The sequence below is a fragment of the Saccostrea cucullata genome, unplaced genomic scaffold (genome assembly GCF_032062105.1).
Source record: "Saccostrea cucullata isolate Sc308-1 unplaced genomic scaffold, CSIRO_AGI_Scuc_v1 ctg333, whole genome shotgun sequence".
NCBI lineage: Eukaryota > Metazoa > Mollusca > Bivalvia > Ostreida > Ostreidae > Saccostrea > Saccostrea cuccullata.
Genome location: NW_026930396.1, coordinates 302895 through 316142, shown reverse-complemented (window position 1 = coordinate 316142; position 13248 = coordinate 302895). Strand labels below are relative to the sequence as shown.

Genomic DNA, 13248 nt, shown 5'->3' with positions numbered 1-13248 from the left:
TGATTTTTGAGAGGATGAATTAATGAAAAGTTTATGTAAAATGACACCAACACAACAGACAACCAACAAATTTTGATGAAGAAAGCTAACTTGAGCCTTTGCCTCAAGTGACCTAAAAATTTGTTTAGAATGAGGTTTACAATTTGTGTAATTTTTTTTTACATATTGAGGATATATTCTCTAAGAAAGTGAAATAAAATGCACCCATTTAACATGTTTGGTACAATTTATTGATACTTATAACCATTCCATGGGAAATTATTACTTGTTTGCAATACTATGCAGAAATTCACTCCGATCTGTGCAGTTCAAGTCTTCTTTACCAAACAGAGTGGTCTGGAATTTCACAAGCTCGGTTCTGAGGGTCTCTACTGAACACTGAATCAGTCCAGCACAGACCTGTATCAACCACTGAAGAGAAGCACTCTGATTGGTCACAACATCCATCGGGTCAAACAACGGAAAACTCTCCTGTACACTTATCACCATGTCAGAAATTTCTTTCAGTTTTTTGGTATCAAATTTACTTTCTTCTGACTGACTGAAATCAATCACTTTGGATAATTTCTCCCTCATTTCTGCTTTTTCCTTTCTGTGTTTCCTTTTTCGGCTTTGTGTTAAAGTTTCTGCATTTTCTGAATCATCCTGAATGTCTTCATCAGAACTTTCAAAACACGAACTGTATATAGTGCTGTCATCTAGGCCACGATTTTCTAGTGTCTTGACAAATGACCTTGGCTGGGTGATGTATTTTAAGCTGTAAGACTTGAAGGACACAGTCTCCTGCTCTGTATTATCAGATATTTCATTGTCATACTCCCCCATCATATAACCTAGGGGATCCTCCTCTGCATATTCTATATTTAACAAAAATAAATACATAAAGACTAAAAGTATATACAAAAACAAGTGATTACTGTTTAAGTCTATGAAAAGGACAAGTTCTGTATATTTCTTATTTTACATGAGAACCATATTCTTATTTATTAATTGAAAAATGATTGGTAGAAATCAATCAATGCATTCACAAAAATTTAAAAAATGTTCATTAGGTTTTTACGTTTATAAGCCATACGAAAATATAAAAAATTGCTGTGTTTATCTAGTAATCTAACCATGAAATTTATTTGAATGTCATTTTCGTGGATACTTATGGGTAAAGATATATAAGGAGAAACTCAATTTTAATATTTTTTTTGTTGGGGATGGGGGTGTTATAAATTTGAAAAAGTGTAGGAAAAAATTCCATGAGCTGCTTGGGCCTGTCCTGTACATATAAATTAATAAAGCTAAACACATTGAATATCTGTTCTTGCTTACTTGATGACAGGAAATCTGTATCACTTTGAGGCTTGACTTGCTTTTGGTAATTCTTTTGAATTTCCTCTGCAAGTAAATAAATTGGCCTTCTTACAGCTGCTATAGTTTCTTCTTGGTTTATTTTCTTTACATGGCTACCTAAACAGAAGGAAAAAGATGCCAATAACTCGACCATTTATAAACTCACATAAGTAAATATAATTGTACTGTAATTTTCCCAAACACTGGAGAGCGTATATAAATATGCAAGCTAGGTTAGAAGTTTTCATCCCTACATAAAACATCTAATATGTAAAGTAAGTACCTTAACTTTTATATTTATTTGACAATGGGTCTGTTTCAAAAGTTTGAACTTGTGGTCACTCATTTTTAAAATGTATACCGGTACATTAGATCCAGCATCTTAAGTAAATCTGGGAGTATGCATTTCCTAGATGCATTCATCCATGCTAATCTGATAGGGTTTACAAGAAAGAACTTGATTTAGATATATAAGGATCATATCTATTGACTGAAGCAATCTGATAGCTTTTATCCCAGGCCTACATGTACAAGAATTGATGATCGTTGATAGTTTTGCAACCACAGAGCTTAATTATAGTTACTTCAATATGTACATGCTCCAAAAATATTAATTTGGTCACTCGATCATCCAAAAATAATATGCCAGATGCAGAATCCCAAGCAATTCTAATTTAGATGTATAATACTTTCAAATTTGGTTCAGGTTAGCTAGGGATTATCATGATTATAGTACAGAAGTTAGAATGAACCAGTGCCTTGAAATCTTTAACCTGTTCACTCAAATTTTTTGTTCTCTGAGAAAATGTAATTTTAAATAATGCTATTCTAAACATTTATTTAAAAGTTAATTCAAAAAATTGTAAATTTAGCAAGTTTTTCTAATAAAAACGTCTATTATTTTCTTTTTCAGATCAAGTTATTTCCCTACATGAATCAACAATACAAGTTTGGTCCAGGTGAGGCTTAAAGTAACTTGGGATCAAACCTTCTCCAAAAACTTTGTTTACTCAACTAGAAAATGTAGGTCAGATCCAATATCCATATTAGAAGTGTGTATGAATATGACTAGATGCATTCAACATGTGTGTTTGGTCACCATTGGACTTAGACCTTTCTTACATCTGTAAGTTTCTTTTCACTCATTCAGTAAACATTAGGTCAGATCCATCATCTGAATGAAGTATGGTAGTGCATACCTAAATGCATCATCCCTGCAAGTTTGGTTCAGGTAGATGTTATATTCATGTACATACTTTAAAATGAATCATGATTTGAAAGAAATAAAACATGCATAAAATATTTTACAGTACTGCATTTAACATATAATAGTATTTTTATAGCAAGTAACATATGGTGTTAATTTACAATTGATATATATATAACATATTATATAGAATTACTTCTTGCGTCCTTGGACATCCTTCTGACCTCTAACTTGAGAGATTTCACTTCCTCCATGTATTTCTGTATGTCTGTTATGGACCGAGGGTCACTTTATTAAGAAAAAAAAAACATCAGTGCTTTATTGTGCTCGAAATTCAATCTTAATATTCATTGAATTTGTTATGTTTCAGACTATTAAATGCTAGTTTAAAGTATAACTTCTGAGTACTATAAATTTAATTTTTTTTTTTCAATCAGAATTATCTGTGCTATGTACAGAGTCACAAATATTAATATAACCTTTATAGTGATCTAAGATATAAAATTGCAATCCCTCTAAAAATGTACAATATATTATTTCACTTGAATTTAATCGAAATTGTGCATGTAATTACAGGCATTTGCTACTTTCAGTTAAAAAAGATCTTGTTTTTACTTTTATGTACAGATCTCCATTTATTTCCACTTACAACTGGTTTGTCATCACTTTGGAGTACGTCCCACTCAATGAATGTATGCTTGTGTAAGATACCCACTGCTCCCAGCAAAACAACGTATGATCTGTACAAAAATAATCATCCAGATATTACATATCTATAGATAAATAATGATAAAATATTTAAATCACAGTAGTCAAAAGATGGAAATATAGAATGCCACATGTAGCAATCAATGTCTGCTGGTGATATATTTGAATAATGGTGTTAACTCTATTTCAGCCTTCAAAATTACCCTGCATCGCTTGACAATGCATGTTTAAAATTCAAGACAAAATTACAATTGTTATGTTTTTTAAAAGTTTTATGAAAACTTACTAAAACCTGGCATTTCCATTAACTCTTTTGCACATTTTGAAAGTTCCCTACAAATAAATAAAAAATACTAATAATACCTTTAAAACTAGCATTTACATACAAAAGTATAGTCAAACCTCACTATCCCAAACTCAAAAGGGCAAAGATTTAACTTGAATTTTAGATAACATGTTTGTTACAGTGTTAATAATTACCACTCCATTTTATCATTCAGTCCCAGTAACAGTTGTAGTGTTGTAATGATACACATCATGGCAATGACTTCATTATTTACACTACACTCCTCCTCTTCACCTTCCAGGCTTACGTTGTCAGCTCGCAGTAGGTGTAATCTTTGTACAAATCCATGAAGCTCTCCTGAAATTTAAATCAAATTGTTACAGTCTTCATTACAAACTTCATTAGTCTGTACAAAATCATGATCAGTACAGTGTATAGTACCTGGTAAATTCATCAGAACTAAGATCTTGCTGATAAGGATGGATGTAGGAATGGAAACTTCAGTCTCATCTTCCCGTAAAAAGTTTATCAACCTTTCCGTTGTTTTGGTGATTTCCTCAACTGTGGGCACCTGAATGAATATTATTTCAGTGGGTTAGAATTTGATGTGTTATGACAAAACACAGTGAATGTATTAGCTTTTCCGGTCTCTGACCAGTAGAGCTAAAAATTTTGGGACTATTTTTTTTACTTACTTTAGTTGTAAAGGCTTTGTTATCTGTGGAAGAGAATTTCATGTCACTTGGAAGAATCTTGGTGGCCTGCAGATAAGGTATATGACCTTGCTTCACCCACCTAAAATTAATAATAAGATATAATACATGTACATAGCAGAAACGTACAGGTAAAGATACATGCACTTTTTAATATGCTATAAACATACATGTACTTTTTTCCATGGGGTCAAAATTCTGCAGAATTGCAATTCTTATTCAATCCATGGGTAGAGAAACATGCAATTTACTTTAGATTGACACTGTAAATATATCCTATAGGAACCCTGGAAAAAATTCAACATTTCTGGATTCATATCATGTATTTAACAAGTTATTAGAGACGCAGTAAAACTTGTTTAGTAAGAACACAGATATTGTGAATTCAACAATATAGCAAAGTTATCCTGGATACCCAGTCGTATAAATTTAACAAATTGCTATATGGATATAACAAATTACGGAAATAGCGAAGTTATCTTGGATCTCCAGCTTTATAATTTTAATGAATTGCTTATACGGATATAAACAAATTATGGATATAGCAAAATTATCTTTGCTATCCAGCTATATCAAGATAATGTATTCCTTTTACGGATATTATGGATATAGCAAAGTAATTTCATAGGTAACAGTGACATTGTTATAACGAGTTTTACTGCACTTTTTTTCAATGCTAAGGGAGGCTTTATTTACAGAGAGGTGGTGTAATACAACACAGCAATCATAGTATTCCATCACTCACCTAACAATGTCTGAAGCAGTGACCAGACACTTCATCTTCCTGAGACCCAGAAAACAGAAACACAGGGTCCTGTTCATACTCATCCACTGTATGGTTCTCCTTACACTGTCTTCTTGCTGAGAGTACAGTACATGTATATAATTACATATAGTATATACATGTATGCATCAGTAAGATGCCAATTTTATATTGTGATGAATAAGTTTATGAAATATGATGCATATATCATTGGTTAGTGTACTACAGCACTTCATCAGTGTATGGACCATTTTACTCATAGGAAACTACCATCGGCCTGCATAAAGGGAATGGTCAGAACAATTTGACGAATTTACAAAAGGGCTAGACTGTTTTAAAATCATGACAATGATTAATAATAAACATTCATTTGTTTGAATGTTTTACATGTAAACTAAATATAAGAGGCAATGAAATGAGAACATTTTGTTTGCTTAATTTCATAATAAATTGACCTAGAAAGAAATGGTTGATAAAAGGAAAGCTCTGAAACCCTAGCACTTTAAAACTATCTCTACCCTAACTCTGGCAAAAATAATCATTTCATTTATTTAAAAGTGAATTTCTTGTCATATTTGCAGACACAAGAAGAAAGAAATAATGTCTTATAACTGATACATATACATGTACCTACATGATTTCAAAACAGTTTAAGCTAAAAGCATATCAATTGAGCCTATATTAGTTCAGTTGAGTTTACAATGTATCAATTAAGCATACAAACACAGTATATCAAGTGAACCTACAATTATATTGTATGAAATGAACCAACAATTACACAGTATTAGTTGAGCCATCAATTGAGCCAACAGATACAGTGTATCAAGTGAACCTACAATTAAATTGGTCCTGTTTTCTTCTAATTCCTCTTCTTCCTCAATAACTGAGGATTCTGACGGATTATCATCCTCCAGTGGATTATCTCCTTCATAGAACTCCTCATTCCTCAGGGCATCCATCAATTCCTGTTTCTCCTAAATAGGAATAAAAAAATGTTGTACAATATTGGAAGTTTTTAACGGTTCAGTCTAAGATATTATGGATAAAATAAATTACTGTATATACATGTATATATTCCAAGCATTCTCTCAAATGTTTGTTGATTTGTTGTAACCTTTAATTTTAATCTCCACAACATTGGATGTGAGATCCCTGACAAAATTACTGAGTAATTCTTTTTTTTACTGGTTCATTTCTCTCCAGAAGAAGATTTTTAAAGTTTTTCAAATATATTTCATTTGAAAACAGTTGACAGGTTAAGGCAAGTTACAGGTTGTTTGTCACTAAAAGCATAATATGCAATTGGTCAAGAGATAAGAAAAACAACAAGAGGCCCATGGGCCACATCGCTCACCTGAGCACTGTGGCTAGGAAAAAGTAGAAATTGGTTTATTATTGAAAAGTTTGAATCCAAAAGTAGTCCCATGACCAATCATGGCTTTGCTATTCTTGAAAAGAAGATTTTTCCTATATATTTCTATGTAAAACTTTGGTGGGCCATTTTGGCCCCGCCCCTACCCCTGGGGGTCATGATTTGAACAAATTTGAATCTACACTACCTGAGGATGCTTCCATATAAATATGATCAATTATCCTTTGCAATTTTTGAGAAGAAGAGTTTTAAAGAATTTTCTTATATATTTCTATGTAAAACTTTGGTCGGCCATTGTGGCCCCGCCCTACCCCGGGGGTCATGATTTGAACAAACTTGAATCTACACTACCTGAGGATACTTCCATATAAGTTTCAGCTTTCCTGGCACAATGAGAAGAAGATTTTTAAAGAATTTTCCTATATATTTCTATGTAAAACTTTGGTCGGCCATTGTGGCCCCGCCTTAATCTGGGGGTCATGATTTGAACAAATTTGAATCTACACTACCTGAGGATGTTTTCCCACAAGTGTCATCTTTTTTGGCACAGTTGTTCTTGAGAAGAAGATTTTTAAAACATGCCACCAAATTTTTATTAATTCCCAATTATCTCCCCTTGAATGAGGGCATGGCCCTTCATTTGAACAAACTTGAATCCCCTTCACCCAAGGATGCTTTGTGGCAAGTTTGGTTGAAATTGGCCCAGCGGTTCTTGAGAAGAAGTTGGAAATGTGAAAAGTTTACAGAGAGACAGACGGACGGACAGACAGACTACAGACAAAATGTGATCAGAAAAGCTCACTTGAGCCTTCGGCTCAGGTGAGCTAATAAGGATTTGTAATATCCCTAAAAGTTTTCTCTGGGGTCAACTCTTAAAACAACAAAGGAACTTTGTCAGATTCCATGAAAACCAGTGGACTCTAGCACTGATTTTGATTGATTCACTATCAGTAAATGATATCCAAAATACATTTTCTATTTGTACAAGATTGTAGTATGAAATGAAGATTTTGGGAAGTGTCAAGTCATATTGCAATGAATAAAATGTTAAATTTTCTCTAACCTGCATCTGTTTTGATTTCCTTACGGACATCCCAAATCTTTGGAGATGTGTTTTCCTGAATCTGACTGGTGGGATTATAGGGTTTTCAATTGTGGCTGGGTATACTTCCCTACAAATTTAACAAAACATTTACTTTATATATTAATTATTATGGGATAAGTCCTTAAATGGGTGTCATCCATGCAATAATTCAAGTCAAAATTAACACAAAAACACATTAGCATTAACATTGCATATGATGCTCCATAGTAAAACATAAGGATTGTACATAAAATTTATCAAAAATATAATGAAATCATGGAATTTTCATCCATTTTTCATAATTAGTGTATCCCACTGATTTTTTTTTTCCAGATGAAAAGGAATTTTTAATATTATCAAAAATATTATCTAAAAATAAACTCAACATAGATGATTCAAGTTGTTGCGACCAGGTGTTTACCCTACAAAATATTATAGAGCAATGTACAGAGTGGCAAAGGCAGCTTATAATAAACTTTATAGATTATCCACAGGGAAAATTTAAGACATTATGGAATACCATCAAAGATAGTAGAACTGATAAAAGCTTTTTACGTAGAGTTTAATTGCTCTATAGGCAGCTCATCAGATGCATGCTTCATAGTAAAATCTGGCGTGAGGCAGGGATGTGTTAAGCTATCCTATTTATTCTAGCAATTGACTGGGTAATGAAATCAACCCTAAATGGAAATAACACAGGAATAAGATGGACACTCTTTACCAATCTTGAAGACCTAGACTATGCAGATGACTTGGCCCTACTATCACATCTGGAAAAGCATATGCAAAGTAAAACAACAAAATTACAGAGAAATGCAGACAAAAATTGGATTAAAAATCAATACTAGGAAAACAGAAGTTATGTCATTAAACACCAAACAACCAGCAAGAATACAGGTTAATGGAAACGACCTGAACAACTCAACAACATTTACCTATCTTGGCAGCATAGTAACATCGGATGGGGGTGCAGACAAAGATATAAAGGCCAGACTAAGTAAAGCTAGAGGTGCCTTCATCAGCCTGAAGAGCATATGGAAAACAAATGACATAAGTAGAAGGACAAAATTAAGAATATATAACAGCTGCGTACTATCTGTCCTTCTATGGGTCAGAATGCTGGAGAATGACAGAAGGAGACATATGCAAACTCTCTAGTTTCCACAATGGATGCCTCAGAAAGATCATGAGGATTTTCTGGCCAAACAAAATCACAAATGTGGAACTACATGAGAAGGCCAACACAGACAATATACGAACATTGTTGACAAAACGGAGATGGCGATGGATAGGGCATGTGTTGAGGAAGCCAGCCGACAGCATCTCCAAAGTAGCCCTTAGATGGACACCAGAGGGGAAGAGGAAACCTGGTCGTCCAAAAACCACCTGGCGAAGGACAGTTGAGAAGGAAATGAGGGACCACAGGCTAACGTGGGGAGAGTTAGAAAAAACTGCTAAAGATAGAGAGAAGTGGAGAAATCTAGTCCTTGCCCTATGTGCCCACGGGCATAACAAGGACTAGGTAGGTAGGTAGGTAGATGATTCAAGTGGGTTTCCTGGTGTCAAACCTGTACATCAGAGAAAGGTTATTAAAATAATTTTTTTTCCTACAAGGATATGTTCTTGTTAGGAACAAAAACAATTCATAATCATAAGCTAATTGTTTTTTTTAGTATTTCTCTAATGTAGTTAGTACCTTTGCCTTTGGAAGCCAGCAAACATTTCTTTTTGTTTATCGAGATCCTCTGGGAAAGCAATGCCAGTGATGGAGAGATATCTACACCAGAACTTGAAGACAATGTTCTACAAATATTGGTTTATAGTTGTGATAGTGCGCATTCAATAGTCCAGTCATACTAATGTATACAGTATAATCAATAAAAACAGTATATTCAAATGTACAACTATTCAGTTGAACTTCAGTACTATCTCGAACACTGATATCACCAATACGATAGATATGTCCAAGTGATTTTGAAGTCTTATTATTCTTTAAGTACATGTACATTTACCCTTGATATCTAAGATTTCTTCAAGATTTTCTCAGTTCCAATGAGATTGAGATTATGAAGTTTACCTTTATATACCAGGTAACTAATCATTTATAGGTTAATAATTTAATATCATTGTAAAATAATAGAAAAACCAGAATCTCTGTCGAGACTGCAGCTCTACTGGTTTGTACTTATCAAAAACCATTGCATTATTTTATGTATCTTTGTGTAGTCTACTTGTGTGCCAACTTATTTTGAAATCAAACTAAAACTGTAGAAGGAGTAGCGTTTTAAAGGAATTTCACAGAAAATTCTATTTTTAGTAACCATGGCAACACCGTTCATCGAAATCAAAAACCGATGCATTATTCTATGTATCTTAGTGTAGTCTACTTGTGTGCCAAGTAATACTGAAATCAGACTAAAATTGTAGGAGGAGTAGCGTTTTGAAAAATTGTTTACAGACAGACAGACAGCTGGACAGACAGAAGGACGGATGCCGGACGCATTACTATCGCATAAGCTCTTCTGGTCTCTGACCAGTAGAGCTAATTATTTCAAATTTCATATCCACTATTATTTGTTACCAGTAATTGACAGTTTGATAATTAAGGTCTTCCGTCTTCACGGAAGACCTTATAGTTATTGCTCTGTTTCTTCTTCTTATTATTATTATTATTTTTCTGACACGATATCTCGACAACTACTGGATAGAATTACATGAAATTTTCAGGAAAGATGTGTTGTAAGATACTCTTGAAAGTTCCAAGACAGTTTTTGGAAATTCCTCTCTGGTGCCAAGTTTTGGACCATTTTCCTGATTTTAAAATGACATTTTGTCCACGATTAAACTCAAAAACGGTAAAAGATATCAATGTGAAACTTTCAGAGTTTATAGATGATGATCAATACTTTCCAGGACGCAACTTTTCGTTCGTCGTCAGTACTTCCCGTCGCTACCGGAAGCCAATTCAAAAAGTCCAAATTTTCAACTTTCTTTGTTTTTCAATATTTTTCATTTATTTTTGGAATATTAATAAAGACACTTCTATTGATGCTTACTATATAAGTTGTTTTAATATTGGTTAATCTGAACTCTAGATATTAATATTTGAAAATCTGAAGCGGGCCCAAGATAACCCCGACATTTCGCGAGTCTTATTACCATTCTGACATAAGGATACATGAAATGCAAAAAACTACTTGACTCTCAGTTTTGCAATTCAGTGTCAATAATTTTACGTTTCACTGATTTAGTGTTACTGGGCTAGATACGATATGTAATGTGTACAATGTGTTAAATTTTAACGCCGAAATAAAATAAAGGTGATAAGAATGTTTTATTTAATTAATTTCATTGAAGCTATTGCACCTCTTTAATAGATCAGTACAAAGAAAAGGTGTGAATATTTATGCGTGGCGTTTGACACGAAATTATGAATAGTGTCCCGCCTTTTATGATTCTTAGACAGGTGTACTGTTGCAAAAGTATACACAAGTATATTTAAAGCAGTATTCCCAATAGCTAAATGGTTCGCGCGTTGGGGAGAAAAGAGAGAAAAAAAAAGGCGCATTCACGTTGGCGACATGGATTCACTCCTCCTTGTGATCAAAATTTTTAATCACTTTTTAGTTCGATTTTACAAGTTTTTTTCCTGAATCGGACGGAAGACCTCTCGTTGCTCGCAACGAGATCGCATCTAGTTGCTTTATTTCATTGTAGTGCATTGAAATTAAAAAAAAAAACTCCTACTTTCAGTGCGGGATCAGCTCCCAGTTTGATCAGGGATTTAACTTGTTCTTTAATTATCTTTTGGAAAGCTTCATAAGTGTGCCATGGACGACCAAGATCTTTCTCTACAACAATACACTGCTTTATACAGAAAATGCCTAAAATATTCAATGTCATGGATAAAGTATATTTATTTTCTGGAAATTTGGGGTAATGTTACACTATATGATCAAAAACAATTTATTAAAAAATTGAAATGCTAGAATTTACATTCTTCCAGGTTATATTTTCTTGACCTACATGATCCTTTAAAACCCTGTCATATATTATTCTTTTCATTAATTCTACAAAATATGATGTTTGAATAATCTAACAGATACCAATTTTTTTTTACCTTTATCTTCTCTTTTCTGTTTAGACTGGCTTTTTGAGGATCTAATCTCCAGTGTATGTGATGGAGGAGCCCTGTATTCATCCTCAATCTCCTCTACTCTGAAGGCCTGAATGGAATAAAAATTCACCTTCACTAAATGCAATTATTTTCTCATGTGTCTATGAGGGTTAACTTGTTGCTTACAGGTTGCACTGACATAACCTTATAAAGACAAGTGCAGCTGAACAAGTATAAAAATAAGCTATTATCAAGAACTATCTATGGGGAATCCGAATGTATTGTTCATCCTAAAATACATTTGTCCTTAGTGCTGCTTGCTCTGTATCTTGACTAATCTTGTTCACCCAAAACTCATTTGCCCAAGGTTTGTTTTGTTTAAATCCGTAGTCAGTCGATTTTTTAAAAATTTGAACACACCAATTTCTTTAATTTCATGACTTTTTTGGTATAATGAAATACAAATCATGTCGATAAAAAATGCATGCATAAAAATGATTTTAAAAATGTTAGAAAGATTTTTTTTTTTAAAGAACACACTGATTTCTTTAATTTCATGACTTTTTCTGTATAATGAAATACAAATCATGTAAATAAAAAATGCATGATTTGTATCATAATATATATATATTTTTAAAAAACAATTTTGTTAAAACTAGTTACAATTCTGTTTAAGAAATAGCTGTGTAATTTTTTTTAAAGAACAAGGGTATATGTATTAATATTGTGTTCATAAGAAATAATATAGAAATGACTTTATATTCAATGCAATAACAGATCAAACATAATATTTATTTTAATTTTAAAATTGAAACTAATTAGACCTTTATTAATTTTTTTTCGGACAAGTGAAGTTGAAGTTCGGACAAGTAAATGTCTTGGAGTCCGAATGGACAAGTTGGAAAAAAAGTTAATGTTGAGCCCTGAACTTCAAAAAAGAAATAAAAGAAATGACTTTATGTTCAATGCTAAAGATCAAACATAATATTTACAAAAGATAGGGCAAACTGGATATAGGCTAAACAGGAGGACCGTGTTTAAGGGCAAACAAGAAATATGGTGAATGGACTAATGTGCAGACAGGATGAACAGACTCTATATCAATCTGAAGAGTGCCTAAAAATTTTTCAAAGGCATAAATGAATGCATGCAAAAAAAACAAAAAAAACTCTTTGTGTCATTAGGATGACAGATCTGTAATCCTTTGGGGTCGCTGTAAAGTCTTCATTATCATAACCTATTGGCGGAATTATCATGATTATACACTGAAGCTAATTCAAGCTATGAACAATAATTTATCTCAGCACCCTGATCTACAATGTAAAATAAATCTATATAGCAAAACCTGAGACTGAGTTTGACAAGTGGTGCAATAGAAAAACCCATCAATCTCTTCATAATCTTCACCGTCACATGTTTCACAAACAGGCATACTGATGCTTCTCCTAAAACCACGTCAATCTATCATTTCTAAGCATTAATTGACTGATTGAGTTGTGACATTATGTGACTTTTCACCGGATGTAAAAATGTTCTAACTAAATTAAAAATCTATTTGCATCGGTTGTAAAGTCCCGGATTAAAGGCAATTTAGTAAAAAAAAAAAAATCCATCAAGTTTATGCTCTAACAAGAGGTAATCGATTGTACTCTGTTTA

General features: G+C 33.0%; 1 protein-coding gene across 1 annotated transcript; it reads right to left on the bottom strand.

The window, feature by feature from the left end:
* Positions 1 to 207: 207 nt before the first annotated feature.
* Positions 208 to 13086, bottom strand: LOC134228433 (TATA box-binding protein-associated factor RNA polymerase I subunit B-like). Its single transcript, XM_062710091.1, has 15 exons — positions 12937 to 13086; positions 11595 to 11700; positions 11222 to 11325; positions 9171 to 9277; positions 7454 to 7562; positions 5855 to 5992; positions 5001 to 5116; positions 4238 to 4337; positions 3984 to 4113; positions 3737 to 3899; positions 3543 to 3589; positions 3198 to 3288; positions 2745 to 2836; positions 1321 to 1458; positions 208 to 857 (listed from the first exon to the last, which is right to left on the bottom strand). The coding sequence occupies exons 1-15, from the start codon at positions 13021 to 13023 to the stop codon at positions 262 to 264; spliced, it is 2124 nt and encodes a 707-aa protein (XP_062566075.1). The 5' UTR covers positions 13024 to 13086; the 3' UTR covers positions 208 to 261.
* Positions 13087 to 13248: the final 162 nt, after the last annotated feature.

Coding starts and splice junctions, on each gene's coding strand:
- LOC134228433 (XM_062710091.1), bottom strand. CDS start 13,023: ATGCCTGTTTGTGAAACATGTGACGGTGAAGATTATGAAGAGATTGAT. Junction 7,563..9,170: donor GCTGGCTTCCAAAGGCAAAG/GTACTAACTACA, acceptor TTAAATTTGTAG/GGAAGTATACCCAGCCACAA. Junction 3,590..3,736: donor CTGAATGATAAAATGGAGTG/GTAATTATTAAC, acceptor ATTTATTTGTAG/GGAACTTTCAAAATGTGCAA.